We start from the raw sequence: 17,708 nt of genomic DNA on the forward strand, positions 1-17,708 counted from the left end.
CAGAGAAGCAAGATTTGGGAGACCTGTGAGGTGGGAAGGAGCTGAGTCTACCTGGTGGTACTGTACATTGTTCCTTGTTAGCATATAGAAATGTAACTGGTTTTATTTGTGACCTTAAATCCTACTACTTTGTTAATGTATTTTATTAGCTCCTGAGAGTTGTGTGTGTACATGTCTGGAATCTTCAGGGACGTATAAAACTCAGAGGCTTTTTAAATTTGAATTTAACGTTCCTTGATGTCCTGGTTTGCTTCTTTGTTGCTGCAATAAAACCCTAACCAAAAACAAGCTGGGGAAGGAAGAACTTATAAGATACTGAGGAAAAAGGAGAAAGATCTATACGATCTGAAGAGAATTGAGGGGCTGGAGAGATGGCTCAGAGGGTAAGAGCATTGCCTGCTCTTCCAAAAGTCCCGAGTTCAATTCCCAGCAACCATATGGTGGCTCACAACCATCTATAATGAGGTCTGGTGCCCTCTTCTGGTCTGCAGGCATACATGGAAGGAATGCTGTATACATAATAAATAAATATTTTTTAAAAAGAGAATTGAGATTGAGCAAGGGTGGATATGGGAGCATCTTAATTAAGGGAGCCATTTTAGGGTTGGCAAGAGACTTGGCTCTAGAGGGGTTCCCAGGTGTCCAAGGGGATGTCCCCAGCTAGGTCCTTGGGCAGCAGAGGAGAGGGTGCCTGAACTGGCCTTCTCCCATAGCCACACTGATGAATATCTTGCATATCACCATAGAACCTTCATCTAACGATGGATGGAGATAGAAACAGAGGAGAGAGATGAGCAAGGAAGTCAGGGCCAAGAGGGGTTCGTTCTAAGTCACACACTAAGACGGTGTGACTGATCTATTGGGAGCTCACCAAGGCCAGCTGGACTGTGACTGAACGAGCATGTGATCAAACCAGACTCTCTGAATGTGGCTGACAATGGGGCTGAGAAGCCAATGATAATGGCACTGGATTTGATTCTACTGAATGTACTGGTTTTTGGGGATCCTAGTCAGTTTGGATGCACACCTTCCTAGGCCTGGATGGAGGGGGGACTGCCTTGGCCTTCCCACAGGACAGGGTACCCTGCCTTCTCTGGAGGGGGAGGAGGAAGGGGAGTGGGAGAGAAATAGGAGGGGAGGAGGTAGAAATTTTGAATGGTATTATTTATAAAGCAATGAAAAGAAAAGAAAAGAAAAGAAAAGATACTGAGGAGAGCCAAGGAAGGAACCTTGAGTAAGCTGAGACCACGGGGAAAATCCTAGCTTGTTTCCCCCTCGATTGCTCCACTGTCTTCCTTAAGCAACTCAAGCCCACACGCCCAGGTATGGAACAGCCCACAGTAGGAGGGGCTCTCTCCACTTTAGTTAGCCATCAATAAAATGCTCCACAAATATGCCCATAAGACAATCTGATGCAGAAAATTCCTCAGTTGAGGCTCTAAGAGTGTCAAGGTGAAAACCAAGATTAGCCATCACACTTGCCTAATTGTTCAAGCTAGAATTTTCTGTTAAATGGAAATTATCAAAGCAAGAGGATTTTTTTGTTGTTGTTGATTTGTTTGTTTGTTTGTTTGTCGAGACAGGGTTTCTCTGTAGCTTTGGTGCCTGTCCTGGAACTAGCTCTTGTAGACCAGGCTGGCCTCGAATTCACAGAGATCTGCTTGCCTCTGCCTTCCAAGTACGGGGATTAAAGGCATGCCCTATCATGGCCCAGCTTCATGAGTGGATTATAGGACCGAAGTACTTTGATTCTATACCTAATTGTTTTGTTGTTTCAAATGTATTCATCATGAAAATTGAATTTTATTGTCTTTCTAGATCAATTAAAACAAGTGGCTTTTTCTCATTCTAACAATATGATACATCAAAGTGATTGATTTTTTTTAATATTTATTTACTTATTATGTATACAATATTTTGTCTGCAGACCAGAAAAGGGCACCAGACCTCATTACAGATGGTTGTGAGCCACCATGTGGTTGCTGGGAATTGAACTCAGGACCTTTGGTAGAGCAGCAGTGATCTTAACCTCTGAGCCATCTCTCCAGCCCATGTAGAATCTTGTTAAAAATGGTCCTGGAGAAGTGTGGTCCGCAGTGTGGAGATGCTGGAACTTAGTCAAGCAGCAATGGTCGCCATATGGGCCACACCACTTGTTATTCTAAGTGAGACTGTTTATCACCTTCAGGGAACATAGGGGCGTGTGTACACGCCTTTACAGACATTATAGTGCTGTGGAGGGTAAGATGAGACCCCACACTGACACCATCTGATGTGGAAGTCCTGAGGCAGGTCTGGGGACTCTAAAAAGTTCCCAGAAGGCAGCAGAGCTGCCTGTTGCTAGAGGGAGAAGCCCACTGTGAGGACGCTGTGGTTTTCCTTTAGTTAACATCTGTGGCATATTAAAACAGTGAAGGGCTTGAGAAATGGCTCAGTAGTTAAGAACATTGACTGCTCTTCCAGAGAACCTGGGTTTGATTCCCAGCACCCAAATGGTTGGGAGCCAGGCCAATCCAAGGCTTTCTCAGAGGCCCTGATGAAAGGACAGAGGGGATACTAGTTTGGGGTTAAGAAGCCCTAATTTAGAAGAAAGAACCCAGATACTCTGACCTTTTAGCTATTCCAGGTTTTTTGTTTGGTTCTGCCTGAGTATAAAAGTTTGTGTAGTGTGTTTGTGTGTATGTGTACGCATGTGAACACACGTGTGAGGCTGACATATGGGTGCACGTGGGTGTGGGTGTGTGCATGCACACACGTACACATGTGCAGGCCTGAGGTTGACGTTGGGTGTCTTCCTTGACCACTAATACACTAAGGTGAGGTCTTTCAGTTGAACCCAGAGCACACTGATTTGGTTCCTCTAACAGGCCAGCTTGAGGAGTGCCTATCTCCACCCCCCTACCCCACCCACTCACCCCCTACCGACTGGTCACTTAGCTCAGGCCGCCGTGCCCATCTAGCTTGTACATGGGTGCTAGGAATCAGAACACCCACTGTGCCGAGAGTCACCTCCTCAGTCCTCCTGTCCTTTTTATTTCTAAGTGTGGCCCTGCGGCATGTGGCGCCGTGCGCACAGAGGCACCCAGCGCGAATGCACTTGCAAGGAACAGTGATGTTTTCAAAGACCCACTTTTAGGGACAGTAGAGCTCCATAACCTGAAGACACCACCAATTCATTTACACGATCAAGGATGTTTCAGGGAGCTGGGTCGGTGGTGGCACACGTCTTTAATCCCAGCACTCGGGAGGCAGAGGCAGGCAGATCTCTGTGAGTTCGAGGCCAGCCTGGTCTATAAGAACTAGTTCCAGGACAGCCAGGGCTGTTACACAGAGAAACCCTGTCTCGAAAAACAACAACAACAAAATAAAACAAAGAATACCTTTGTGAGCACACAGAGGTAAATGACTTTTAAAATCCGGAGTTTTGGGTTGTTCCTTTTTTTAAGGAGCAGGTGGGAGTGCTGGCTGGTCATAATCTAGTGTCTGTCTGCCTCTGATATTTAAGGAAAATACACAGAGAATTTTATAAAAAAATTATTATTCTTTGAACCCGTGACAGGGAAAATTGGACTTCTTGCTTCAAATGCCTGGGTGGCCACATAATCACACGGAGAGTCTCTCTTCTTCATTCTGGTGATGTTAGACAGCTGTCAAAACCTATAAGAAATTCCAAAAGGAAAGCCCTTAATTTTTTTTCCTTGCTGAATTATCATACAGAATAAATATCAAGGAGGAGGGGGATGATGTAAGAAATCTTTGCTTCCGGACAGAGATGGTGCTCAATGGTGATGTATTGTTTTTAACACATACAGTGATTGAGGGTTCAATTTCCAGCATCAAAAATACATTTAAAACAAAAGGCCAGGCATGATGGTCCACCCCTTTAATACTAGCCCTAAGAAAGTAGAGGCAAGAGCTGGAGAGATGGCTCAGTGGTTATGAACACTGACTGCTTCCAGAGGTCCTGAGTTCAATTCCCAGCAACTATATGATGCTCACAACCATCCATAATGAGATCTGGTGCCCTCTTCTGCCTACAGGCAGACATACAGACAGAACACTGTATGTATAATAAATAAATAAATCTTTTTTTTTTAAAAAAAAAAGCAGAGGCAGGCAGATCTCTGGGAATTCAAGGCCAGCCTGGTTTACACAGTGAGTTCCAGGATAGCCAGGGCTACATGGAGAGATTCTGTCTCAAAAAATCAAAATAAGCCAACACATATAAACAACATGTCTGTATGTTGTTGTTGTTAACCTATGACCAAGGGAACTGGTTATCTTGAGAAGAAATACTAGCATAAGCAGACAGAACACGATGTTGTAGTTTTTACCAAGGGTTAAAAAGCGGGGCTGGGTATGGCAACCCATGCTTTTAATATCAGCACCCAGGAGGTAAGTTCAAGGCCAGTCAGGAATGTACAATGAGACCTTGTCTAAAAAAATAAAAAATCCCCATGTAATGTTGAAAGCATAAAGTGACGGAGGGTTAGTTTGAAGCAAAGGCAATCACAGAAACAGAAAATCTATCATTTTGAACCCAGGTAAACTGGGTAGAGAGAAGGGAGAGAAAAAAATTACGCAAAGGTTTTAAACACAGACCCCATCTTTCTATGAGGCTATCTGTTGAACAGTAGAGAACTGGGGGAAAGATAAGGCCTCTGATTCCTTATCTGACTTTTTATTTCAGACATTTGTATTGGGTCAGTATGAGTAGGCTGTGGATCCATGTAGAAAGAAGAATAATGTCTGTTTCTTTTGTTTTTGTTTGTTTCAAGTTTGGAACAAAATACACTGAGAAATAAAAAACTAAAATTCAGCATAATCATCCCTAAGCTGCTCTGAAATTTTGGTATATTTCTCACCAATATGTTTCCTAAAAGCCTGAATATTTAATAATGGGGCTGGAGAGATGGCTCCTGCTTCTCTTCCAGAGGACCCGCACTTGATACCTGCATCTATGGGGAGGCTCACAATGGTCTGAAGCTTCGTTCCAGGGCATCCGACACCCTCTTCTGTCCTCTGTAGGCCAGAGATGTGCACATGGCACACAGACAGATAGGTAGGCGGCACACACACATAAAATAAAATTAATTTAAAAAAATTCACTATGCCACTCATGGTGGTGCACACGTCTGTAGAACCAGCACTGGGAGGGGGGGCAGGAGGAAAGCAGTTCAACGACCTCTCTGGCCATACAGCAAGTCTGAAGTTAGCCAGGAATACATGAGACCCTGTCTCCACCCACCATCCCCACTCAAAAAGTTCACTGAGATTTAAGTGGTTTCAAATTACGTAAGTAAAAACATCTAGCTGGTGAGAAATTCTACACAAAACCCATAGTATGTGTAAGGATAACAGCAGTGTGCAGGCTTTCTGATGTGCCTGCCCCACACAGCAGCTATTACCACTTCTCTGTGATGACAGGGCACACACAGCAACGGGAAAACTCAGTCCTTTAACCTCGTGGACAGGCTACACTGACAAACAGTGCCCCACAGAAAATAAACAAGTCTGTTAGGGAGGGACACTCAACCTAAATGAGGGACAGAGGAGACTGGGAGAATGGAAGGCTCCAGGGTCTCCTGGACCTGAACACTGGGCCAGAGCGAAGCTGCAGGTCCCCATGTTGAGAGGAGGCACAACGGCTGATATTGACTACCAACTTGACAGAATCTAGAATCACCTGAGACGAGCCTCTGTGATGCCTGTGACTGTCTTGGTTAGGTAACTGAGGTGGGAGGATCCATCCTAAAGGGAGTCAACACCATTCCCAGGGCTTGAGTCTCGGATTGCGTAGAGAGAATAAAAAGAATACTAGGTGAGTACTTCCACGGATGCTGTGACTCCACACTGGGGGCAGGAGGTAGTCATGGTAACAAGAGCAGGCTCACCTCTCCCCAGGATGCTGTGACTCCACACTGGGGCGGGGGCAGGAGGTAGTCATGGTAACAAGAGCAAGCTCACCTCTCCCCAGGCATCTCTGGCAGGCTTTCCACTGGCCGGGCTTCCTGCTTTTCGTCTCCAGGACCAACTGAGTCACCTCTTTCTCTGTGCTTCTCTGTGGCTGCTTCTTCCCCTGTTTCCAGCTTTTTGAGAAGCTGAGAAATTGTAACGTTAATAAAATATTACTCAATGCTACATCATAAAAGAAACTGTTAGTTAAAAGTATATACTAATATTGAGCTCAAATGTTTAAAAAATAGAGGAGTGGTTGTAGGTCCAAAAATTAAAACCAAAAACAGCCCCCATCCAGCTGTTTTGGGTTCAATCCATATGACACTATCAATGAAATCTTACAATTATGAAGATGACATAGGACTGTTAGAATAATGGCATCTGGGATGGAGAAGATGATTGAGCGGTTAAGAACACTGGCTGTTCAACCAGAGGACCTGGGTTCAATTCCCAGCACTCACATGGCAACTCACAACTGTCTGTAACTCCAATTCCAGGGGATCTGACATCTTCACACCAATACATGGAAAATTAATTTAAATAAATTATAAAGAAATAATCCCATCCAATTTAACAAAAGAACACTATAAAACAAATGTGTACTATGATCCAATTTTGATTTTCGTGATAGTATGCACATACCCTGCTAACAGAGCCAAACACTGAGAAACACCTTAGGTTTTGTCCTTGTGCAACATTAAAGTATCCTTACATAAAGTCACGATACAAGTTAATCTAAAAGTCATTGTTACAGTTTGAGTATTAAATTTTCCCAAAAAGCTCATGTGTTAAATCCTTGGTCTCCAGCCAGAGGCGCTATTTCGGGAACAGGGCACCAGAAGCGCACCCTTGGGAGCTCTTTCGTGCCCTGCACCGTGTTTTCCCTCCTTGTCCTCTAATTCCTGGCTATGTGGTAGTGAACAGCCTCCACCACACAAGCCCACACCCGACATCCTGGACTCGAACTCACAGAGATCCATCTGCCTCTGCCTCCAGAGTGTTGAGATTAAAGGCCTGAGCCACCACCACCCGGCTCAGATTAGCACTCATAAAAATAAAGCAAGGAGTTGGGTGTAGTAGTGCTTTAATCTCAGCACTCAAGAGGCAGAGGTAGGCAAATGTTTGTGAGTTCAAGTTCAGCCTGGTCTACAAAGCAAGTTCCAGGATAGCCAGGGATATTGTCTCCCTGCCCTAGCTGAGAAAAAAAAAAAAATCAAAAATCAGTAAATAAATAAACAAAGTCAAGAGCTGATAAAGAGCCAGGCAAGTAAAGGTGACTGCTGTCAAGCCTGGGACTTGAGCTTGACTCCCAGGACCTGCATGGTGGAAGCAGGGAATACATCCCTGCAAATCACTGACTTCCACATGCATGAACACAAACATACAAAATAAATAATAGCCAGGCACGGTGGTGCACACCTTTAATTCCAGTACTTGGGAGGCAGAGGCAGGCGGATCTCTGAGTTCCAGGTCAACCTGATCTACAAAGTTAGTCCTAGGACAGCTAGGATTACACAGAGAAACCCTGTTTCATAAAACCAAAAATAAATTAATTAATTTAAAAAAAATACTTCGCATCAGGATGGTAGGAAAGCTACCTTAAGAGTACCCCAAGAACTGGCTGCTCCCCAGCCATCCCAGGATAGATATCAAGGGCTCAGGGCATTTGGAAAACTGAACATTGAGAGAACGTTCAGGGATACAGAGGTTATGGAGAGAAGAGCTTTCTCAGGTCCATCCCCTAAACAAGGTGGCCACCTGAGCTGCCGGCAGACTGTGGTGTGTCCTCATGGCTCTGTTTTTATGGACATGCAAAACGAGATATGTGGTCATGGAGGCTTCCGCCCACATTTCAAAGGAAAGCCTAGAAGGCCAAAGAAAGGTCAGAGTCCTTGTAAACCACAGCTCCTGGGTGACAATATAGGGTGATGGGAGAAGGGACCCCTGGGAATGCTAGGATCATGGAGCACACACTAAGGAGCCACAGAGGATGCAGAGCAGAGCCCCAGGAGAGAGCAGTGCCACCCACACCCTAGGGGCTCACGGGACAGTGCACACGGGACGCACATCTACAGCGCAGACTGTCCCTGCTTTGGTCTGTTCTTCCCTCGCTACCCTCTGCTTCCTCCCTTTAGGAATGGGAATGTTTACTCTATACAATCGCACCTTTTAAAATTTTTTAAATTTTACTTCTTGGTGTGTGTGTATGGTGTGTTATGTGCTGGAGGCTGGGGTCACAGTGTGGATGCAGAAGCCAGAAGACAGCTTTGTGGAGCAGCTCTCTCCCTCTACTCTTACATGGGTTTTAGGAGTTGAACTCAGGTTCTCCAAGGCTGGTGCAGCAAGTGACTGTCCCTGAGGAGCCATCTTTAGCCATCAGTATCCTGAAGACATGCCACTTGCATTTTATTTTACTGAAGCTAAGAATTAGCCTCGAGTCCTAGAAAAAATTTTGCATTTTGACTTCTGGATGTTGCTGTTGCAAATGTTAACAATTTGGAGATTTGCAGGGATGGAGGAAATGAGTGTTACATTATGAGATGGCTTGCGTCATTGGAGGGCAGGGGCAGACGGTACAGCTTTAGTACGCAGTCTCCCGTAGATCAATTGCTGAATGTCTGGTCCCTAGTTGGTTGTACCATGACATGTGTATTCACACACGAGCGTGCACACACACCAAATAAATAAATAAATTTAAATTAGTTCACTTATGTTGAAGCAATGTATGGAAGGCACTGGGAGTTATTATTACATGTGTGTGCCATGTCTCCACCCATGTGAAATTATGACTTTGAATATCTCTTTTCATGTAAGCGCAGGAATAATAAACAGAAAAAAACCACCTGGGGCAAGCGAGGGTGTGGGGATTAATAGGGCTCAGGTCACTGACATCCTAACTGAGCCCTCCTGTGCTTCCATGAGTTTCACAGCCTGGAAACACCACTGCGCTGGTTCTCGGGAGGGAGACTGGCTATTAACGACTCCGTCTCTCTTGGACGCTGGGATTGAGGCTTAACCCTGTAAACTCACTAAGGTCTTTCTGGTGCCAAGTCCACAGCCTGAGCTGTCTACGGCCTCTCACCCCTCATGGCGGAGTCTGAGACCCTAGCTGTGTGCTGGCGACTGCAGACTAAGTGTGACTGGAGCATGGCTCTGAGACAGACACACTCCCCATGGCTTCTCAGAGTGCCTGAAGGGACACAGATGGGCTGTGTGCACATGTCCCGTCTCTAATTACTCACTGCCTCTAGATCCTTAGGCTGTGGGTGCAAGTTCTCCTAGCATCTTTATTTTTCATGCATTTAAAAAGTTACATTCTGAGGATGATCTGAATACATATGATGTTCCATCAGTTGATCTGAGTACTAAGTGGCCATGCAGTCAGAAGAGGAAGCCTGAGGGTTTGTTTCTCTAGGTCTGACCAGACCAACTCTTCCTCTTGCAGGCTTTATGTTCACATCTCTTTTTTCTATCGAAAGAATTCTAGACTTATTTCAATTGACTTAAATACATAGTTCTTGACTATGGATTCTAATTGCATACTAAAAAAATGCAAAAATGCTACATCCTAAATACTTTAAGATAAACTTTAAATTATAACTAAGTTATAAGGTCCACATTTCACACAGTTGAGTTGGGAGTCCTTTTTCCATATTATTTTAAGATTTAATTATATTTTATGTATATGGGTGTTTGCCTACATGTTTGTATCTGCACCTCCATATGCCATGGAAGCCAGAAGAGAGCATTAGATCCTCTGGAACTAGAGTTACAGATGGTTGTGAGCTGTGATGTGTGTGCTGGGAACCAAACTCAGGTCCTTTGCAAAAGCAGCCAGTACTTCTAACCTCTGAGCATCTCCCCAGTGCTCCTAACTAACCACTAAACATCTCTCCAGTTCTCCTAACTAACTGCTGAGCATCTCTGTAGTGCTCCTAAGTGACCGTTGAGCATCTCCCTAGTGCTCCTAACTGACCACTGAGCATCTCCCCAGTTCTCCTAACTGACCACTGAGCATCTCCCCAGTGCTCCTAACTAACTGCTGAGCATCTCCCCAGTGCCCCTAACTAACTGCTGAGCATCTTCCCAGTGCTCCCAACTAACTGCTGAGCATCTCCCCAGTGCCCCTAACTAACTGCTGAGCATCTCCCCAGCCCTGACCTTTTGTTTACTTGAGACAAGTTCTTGCTATCTAATCCGGCCCAACCTTGAATTATTGAGCTTCCTGTCTCTGTCTCTTCTTCACTGCTGGCAACACAGGCTTATGCTAAAACACTCAGCTTATGTGGCACCGGGACACAGCTTAACTCATTCTAGGCAAGCACTCTACCGACTGAGTTACATCTCCAGCCCTTGTGAGTAGCTTTTTGAATCTCTGCTCATTAGTCTTCTGCTCCTTCAGCTTTGGTCAGGTTCCCTGACTTCACTGCTACTAAAATAGTATGCAATTTTAAAACAACAGAGACCACGGAGCTGGTGACAAGGCTCAGTGGTTAAAAGCGTGTATTGCTCCCGAAGAGGGCCTGGATTAGGTTCTAACACCCACAAGGTGGCTCACCATCATCACTGACTCCAGCTCCCGGGGACTCAATGTTCTCTTCTGGCTTCTACAGGTCCCAGGCACTATGTGGTACATACATACAGACTTTGCTAACCATAGACATGTTCCTTATTATTAAAAGTAATACTTAATGACAGCAAATACTTTATACTGTATGGTTCTTCAGAATCTCAGTAAGGTTCCTTAAATCTTCCATGGAGTAAGGTAAAGCCACGCTAGGCGAAATCTCAGTTTAAAAAAGATCTAGGAAGGTTGATTCCAACTCTGGCCAATATCAAGGAGAGAAATCTCTTCAGTCCATGTGAATGAGTGCACCATTCATGGGGAAAACTGGACATGAGGGTGAAACCTATGGGTGCTGCTTAGTGCCAAGTCTCAGATGTGAGTCTGAGTTCTGAGACGCTGAGGCGGGACACAGAGAAGCCAGGCAGGTAGTTCTCAGGTGTGTGTTTTTACTCAGGAAAATCTAAGGGGGGAACCCTTTGGGTGCTGTGACCCATTCCACACCAGCGGCCAGGGCCTCATGCCTTCCACCACCTCAGCACACCCAGGTTTTATAAGGACGCCTGAGCTTAGGGGGAATGTCTGAGGCCACTGTTGTAGAATGGATATAAAGAACTGATAAACGAAAGGCTGGATTAATTGAAAACGTTTTATGATTTGGGGGAAAAGAAAAAATGTTTCCTCCAAATTACCTTAATCTTAACCTCCTTCTCAGTTCTCTTCTGCTTATCCGCCTCCTTCCTTCTCCACCTCTCCTCTTCCCTCCTCTTCCTTTTCTCTTCTTCCCGGAATCGCTTCTTTTCCAGCTCCCTCCTCCTTCGCTCTTCGCGCTTTTCTTCTCGAATTCTCTGAAGGTAAAGCCAAATACAGACGTAAATTGTATGGATAGAAATGGCAGGCACACGGGGGCTGGAGAGATGGCTCAGCTGTTAAGAGCATTGCCTGCACTTCCAAAGGTCCTGAGTTCAATTCCCAGCAACCACATGGTGGCTCACAACCATCTGTGATGAGATCTGGTGCCCTCTTCTGTACTAAGAATACTGTACACATAATAAATAAATAATTTCTTTAAAAAAAAATGGCAGGCACAGGATAGATAGTCACCAGGCAAAACGTCACCTACCTGCTTTTCTAGTTTTCTAGTTTTAATATATTCCAAAAGAGGTGTGGTTCTTCTGGCTAAAAAACAAAAATTGAAATGTATTACATATCATTTATAAATTGAGATTTATTTTAAATACTTGTTTCCAATTTAATATTTAAAAAATTAAGGGAAGAGGGCTGGAAAGATGGGTCAGAGGTTAAGAGCACTGGCTGATCTTCCAGAGGTCGTGAGTTCAATTCCCAGCAACCATATGGTGGTTCACAACCACCTATGACAAGATATGTTGCTCCCTTGACAGATCAAATGGATCTCAGCCTTAAATGGAGTGGACATGGTCAGATGCCCACACTTTATGGCATCAATCTGGCAGAAATGAATTCATTTTAAAGAGATCCGTTGGCTATCAGACTAACAAAACAATGGATGCCAAGATAAAGTTTAGTAACATGGACACACTTCCCTCCTCCTTCCCTAATTACTGTATCACAAAATTTTATAAGGCTCAAGGAGGTGATGAGGTTTGCTGAGGCTGCAAAGTACCACGTCTTAGAGCTAATCCTAGGCCTGTCCATTCCAAAGACCCTGTTTAACTGAACAACACAACTTCTGCCAGCGTGAGTCTATCAGGATTTTGCCCAAACCTTATTTGTTAGGCTTGGTCATGAGACTCCATGGAAGCTTAAAAGCTAAGAAAAAACAAGCAACTGCTATCAATTGCATGGTGAAGACTCAGACTTCAAAGGAAAAGCAGCAATTGCAGAAATGGGCTCCACAGTCCACGGCTGGGATGAGGACCACGAGTGTGTTCCTGACACTTGTGTCGTCAATAGGCAAGCACTACTGGCAATATGAGATGACAAGGACAGAGGCCTAGCACTCTTTGGTCAAAAGTACAGAATACTGTTTCTATCAAGCCTGTAACAAAAAGAAATTTTACCCTCATCTGGAAAAAAGGCCAATTTAAATACATACTCCACTAGTAAGAATCTCAATAAAGAAACAAGCGGAACGGACCCAGGAGCTCTCTCGTCTTCACTTCTATCTCTCCCAGAAGCGTCTCAGGACTGGCACCGGCTTTTTCTTCCTCCAAGCTGTATGTCTCCAGAAACTGTTTATATTCTGGGTCTGTAAATATAATACAGAATGAATGAGTGAACGGCTACATCTCCCTCTCCAACTACAGGCAATGTTTGATCAGCACGTTTAATCTGTGGGCTTAGAATTCAGCCTTTGAAAAGGAAGGGCTCACCATCTTCAATGCTTCCAGTCTTGGCGTCCTTTTTCTTCAGCTTCTTCTTGGCAATCTTCTGGAACGGAGCAAACTCCACCACTGCAGGATACTCCAGGCCTTTTATGGAGACATGTGCCAAACATCATTATGAAACTGTACCGTACTCACTGAGGAAAACACTTATCAAACTTCCATGGGGATGAGGCATGACAAGTGACTGCTTTGGGAAAAGCGGGTGGCACAGAAGCCAGTCTTTACTACATGACATGGCCCCGAGGGGTCATTCGCAGCCTCAAACCGCTCACTTGAAAAGGGAGGAAACTCAGCTACTCCACCTTACTTCCAAGTAACTTATGGAATATCATCAGTTAGTTTTGTTTTGTTGTTGTTGGTTTGGTTATTCAAGGCAGTGTTTCTCTTCCTGTCAGTGCTTTTGTTTGGTTTTGTGTCTGGTTACAATCGAGGATTTTAAAGCAGGATTCTTTTTTTTTTAAATGTGCATCAGTGTTTTTGCCTGTGTATTCCCCTCTGTATGCTATGAATATGTTTTATTGCCACTGGTTATTAAAGAAGCTGCTTTGGCCTATGGCAGGGCAGAATAGAGATAAGTGGGAAAACTAAACTGAGTGCTGGGAGAAAGAAGGCGAAGTCAGCCAGACGCCATGTAGCTGCCCAAGATGCAAGGTAACCTCGTGTGAGGTAACAAACAACGAGCCTCGTGGTAAAATATAAATAGAAATGGGTTAATTTAAGATGTAAGAGCTAGCTAATAATACTCCTAAGCCATTGGCCAAACAGTGTTATAATTAATATAGTTTTTGTGTAATTATTTTAATCTGAGTGACCAGGAAACGAAAGCACAGTCTCCATTTACACGCCTGTGTGTCTGTCTGTGTGAGCATGTTAGATCCTCTAGAACAGGAGTTACAGACAGTTGTGAGTTGTTGCCATGTGGGTGCTGGGAATTGAACCCAGGTCTTCTGGAAGAGCAGCCTGTGCTCTTACCTGCTGAGCCATCTCTCCAGCTCTCTAATTTTAAGATTTTATGGGCTAGAAAGGGCTGATGTTAAGAGCATTTCTGTTCTTGCACAGGACCTGGATTTGGTTCCAAGCGCCTCACATCAGGTGATTCACAAACACCTGCAACTCCAGTTCCAGGGAATCTGATGCCCTCTTCTGGCTTCTGAGGATACCTGTACACACATGGTATACACACATGCATTCAGGCACACACACATAAATAAAAATAAAATTTTTATAACGTTAAGATGTCAGTTCAACTACTGCACTATTATCCAGACTCCAGGAAATCACCCCACTTAAAAAAGGCACAGGCTAAACAGTCTGGAGACTTCAAGGACATGTGCTATGGTTTACATAAGGTTTGTTTCAAACCGAGGTGAACATATAAAGAAATGCTCTCTGTTAATAGACTTTAACCAACACAGGGAACACTTTACCTCAGAAGTAAACCACTGAACAGTATCATTTTAAGTCTTGTCCGTAACACAACTCTAAATCTATAACTTGAACCTACTTGGAATACATGTTGTGCTAACCTTAACTGTGCAGAAAGAAGACAGGAACAAGAAGGGGCTGGGGCTGGCAAGAGGGCTTAGTGGGTGATAGTACTTCCTGCTAAACCTGATGAACTAAGTTAAGTTAGATCCCTGGGACCCATTCAGTGAAAGGGGAGAACTGACTTTGACAAGCTGCCCTCTGATATCCACAATTACAACACGACACAGAAGTATAAACACACACAGAAGAGGATTCACACACAGGAGCGTATATATACATAGAGGAGTGTTCATACACACAGAGGAATATACACACAGGAGTGTATACACACATAGAGGAATATATACACACACAGAGAGGAGTGCTCATACACACAGGAGTGTACACACACACATAGAAGCATATACATACACATAGGAGCGTATACACAGACAAGTGTACACACAGAGGAGCACTCAAACACACACACACACACACACACACACACACACACACACAGGATCTAACCTTTATTGCCAATGAATATATATCCATCAAAGCGATCTCTGAACAGAAGGACGTCATCAGGGTTCCGGAAGTTAATGTACGCTCGTGAGTAGAGATGAGGGTAGAGACTGAGACATGAAAGTCAGTGTTAGTCAAACTGCAGGGCGCCCTTAGTTCTGTCTTTCTTATCTTTTATTAACACAGCACATACTTTTTATGCCAAAGATCACTTCTCAGCTAATTACAACAATCTGGATATCCTTTAGCAAAAAACAAAACAAAACCAGAAAACCCCAATCAGTAACTGAAGTCTTGAGTGCTCAGGAGCATCGCTAATGTACACAACCAAGGTTAAAATACTAGACTTCAGCCAGGTAGTGGTGGCACACACCTTTAATTCCTGCACAGAGAAGCAGAGGTAGACGGATCTCTGTGAGTTTGAGGTCAGCCTGGTCTACAGAGCAAGGTCCAGCCAGGGCTACACAGAGAAACTCTGTCTTGAAAAACAAACACATACTAGACATCAGAAGTCACCCAAAGATCACAGGTATTTTTAGTCATCAGGACATCGAGAACAGGACTAGTCCTGGCTCAATCATGGGTGAGGATGCTGTACTATGAGGTTCTTTTTGGAAGGGTAGACCAGTTTCAGGTGTGTGTTGGTACTTAAGAAAAAGGAAACCATTCTCCCTGTCTCAGCCACACTCCTTTTCACAGGTAGGAACTCTTCAGTTCCAGTTCACGGAGACTATTAAAGGTCAGAGAAATTTGTTCATAGGAGGGTGCAAGGTACAAGGAGGGGTTGGGATTGTGCCCCTGCTGTTTTAACTGTTTTTCTAAACTTCAGCCATCTGAAAATCACCTGTGGTTCCAAATGATACCTGTTTAACAATTACTTATATGTTTATTTGAAGACTTTCCTTTTTTCTTTTTCTTTTCCCTTTTTTTTTCAAAAATAGGTATCCAGAAGGAAATTATACATGGCATAAATAAAAACATAAAAGGACATAAAAGTAAATATTGTGAAAAATCACGAATCCCAATGGCGCTGACATCTGCTGGTCAGGCCAGCCCTGTGTTGCTCCCATCACCTCAGGCACCACCTGTCTGACTGGGTGGCGGTGCTGACAGGAGCAGGGTGGCAATTGCGAGGTCTGCGATTCTATTTCTCCGGGCTCAGTGACTGGTCCTTCACTAGCGAAAACACTCCAGACTCACGTGTGTAAGGGATGCACTCACACAATTTATTAAAAGCGACGTGTGGAGGAATGCCTGGAAACACAAAGGGCCAAAAGCACCGGCGCACCAAGGTTCTGATAGAGGGACGCGGCAACTCGCCCGTCATAACGTAGGCGTGCACTGACATCTGGAAGGGGTCCTCAGTCCACCCTTCACCTGTGTCCTGCCTGTGTCCTGCAGCAGCCCTCACCTGAGGTCCGCAGCTACCACCTCGAAGTAGTCGTGCGCAGGCAGGGGGCGCAGTTGCTCCTCCAGCTGCTCTTTGGTGAGACCGGGGGGCAGACGCCGGAGGACCACCTGGGGTGAGCATTGCTAGTCAATTTAGATGCTGCCGCCCGCTCCGTCCGCCCAGAACGTGAGCTTGGCCGCTCCTCCACCCTCGTCCGTCGAGCCGGAGCTACCGCTGCTCCCTCACCCTAGCTCGCAGAGGAGGAGTCACGGTTGCTCCCCGACCCCCGCCTGCTCGAGAGGAGGCGGCGGCTAGCGTCACCACGGCAACGCCGCAGCCCCACCTCCCCGGGCTTAAAGGCGTCTCCTCGCGAGAATGGCTAAGATTTCCCCCCCCCCCCTCCGGTCCGCAGTGCGCAGGTCCAGTCGCCTCACGGGGGATTGTGAGGCCCCACGCCCACCTTGCTCAGCGCCGTCCTCTTCTCCTCGCGAGGCTTGCCCGCTCCGCTCTCACTGAAGGACGGGGCCGGGGCTAGCGCGGATTCCCTCCGCGGCGACTCGCGGCGGAACTGGGCCTCCGGGGCTGACAGTTTCTCCCTCCAGATGGGGCCCCGCGCAGACAGGGCGGCGCCCGGGCCTCCGGCCCCCTCTTCGGAGCGCATCCCCACCGGCCGCCCGCCGCCGCCTCCTCCTCCGCGACAACGAAGCCTCGCGAGGACTAGGCAGCCCCTCCCTTGGCATTCGATGGTCCAGCGTCCCCTCCCCGGCCCTGACGAGGGAAGGGGCGGTACCAGTGCTGCCCAGCGCCTGTCGGGGGCAACCCGGACAGCCCTGAATGCTGGGGGTGCCCCAAGTTCACGCATGTGCCGAATCCAGCCTTTTCCAAAACAACCCTCAACATGCTACAGCAGCGACGACAGGAGATCACTACTGTCACTGTGCACGGAAAACAAATGCACGCTCCGGACATCCTGTGGGCAGCTGAGCTGCAATGTGGATGGCGTCCTAGGAGCCCAGAGCAGTTTCTGGCCCACTCAGGGATGGCACCGAAACTAAAAACATTTTTTTTTCCTGCAGACATACAAGCTACACAGTCTTCCTATGTGCTCAGATTTTACTTATTCACCTTTGCCTGTAGCTTTTAGTTATAGCCCCTTTCTCCTAAGAGAATGAGAAAATTCCAGAAATGTCGAGATTTTAACTGTATCTAGGCTTCACAGTGACGTCCTGTTTTGATATTGACACCCTTGAAATGCGACATTTTAAATAGGCCGAAGACATCAGCCTTCCCTAAAACCCTGGAGCTGGAGCAGTTTCCAGTACTTGACGTTCCAAGGAAGCCTGAGTTGCAGAGCCTACTGTTTGAACCAGCTCACTTCGGAACAGCCAGTTACGCTGACGAAAGCTATGCTGGCCTGTTAACCTCATTACGGGGG

The 17,708-nt window shown here is 45.7% G+C and overlaps 1 protein-coding gene across 3 annotated transcripts; it reads right to left on the reverse strand.

Moving 5' to 3' along the window:
- Nucleotides 1-3,521: 3,521 nt before the first annotated feature.
- Nucleotides 3,522-16,978, reverse strand: Upf3a (UPF3A regulator of nonsense mediated mRNA decay). 3 transcript variants are annotated; one of them, XR_007236235.3, is made up of 10 exons: nt 16,734-16,978; nt 16,295-16,401; nt 14,887-14,993; nt 12,877-12,975; nt 12,642-12,752; nt 11,646-11,701; nt 11,215-11,370; nt 5,968-6,101; nt 5,687-5,786; nt 3,522-3,657 (listed from the first exon to the last, which is right to left on the reverse strand). XR_007236235.3 is itself a non-coding variant. In XM_048456247.3 (9 exons), the coding sequence occupies exons 1-9, from the start codon at nt 16,932-16,934 to the stop codon at nt 3,651-3,653; spliced, it is 978 nt and encodes a 325-aa protein (XP_048312204.2). In that variant the 5' UTR covers nt 16,935-16,976; the 3' UTR covers nt 3,522-3,650. The 3 variants fall into 3 exon arrangements, 1 of the variants encoding a protein (XP_048312204.2); XR_014998683.2 differs by having other exon boundaries at nt 5,895-6,101; XM_048456247.3 differs by lacking the exon at nt 5,687-5,786 and having other exon boundaries at nt 16,734-16,976.
- Nucleotides 16,979-17,708: the final 730 nt, after the last annotated feature.

The sequence above is a fragment of the Myodes glareolus genome, chromosome 23, assembly GCF_982192425.1.
Source record: "Myodes glareolus chromosome 23, mMyoGla1.1, whole genome shotgun sequence".
In the NCBI taxonomy this organism is placed as follows: domain Eukaryota; kingdom Metazoa; phylum Chordata; class Mammalia; order Rodentia; family Cricetidae; genus Myodes; species Myodes glareolus.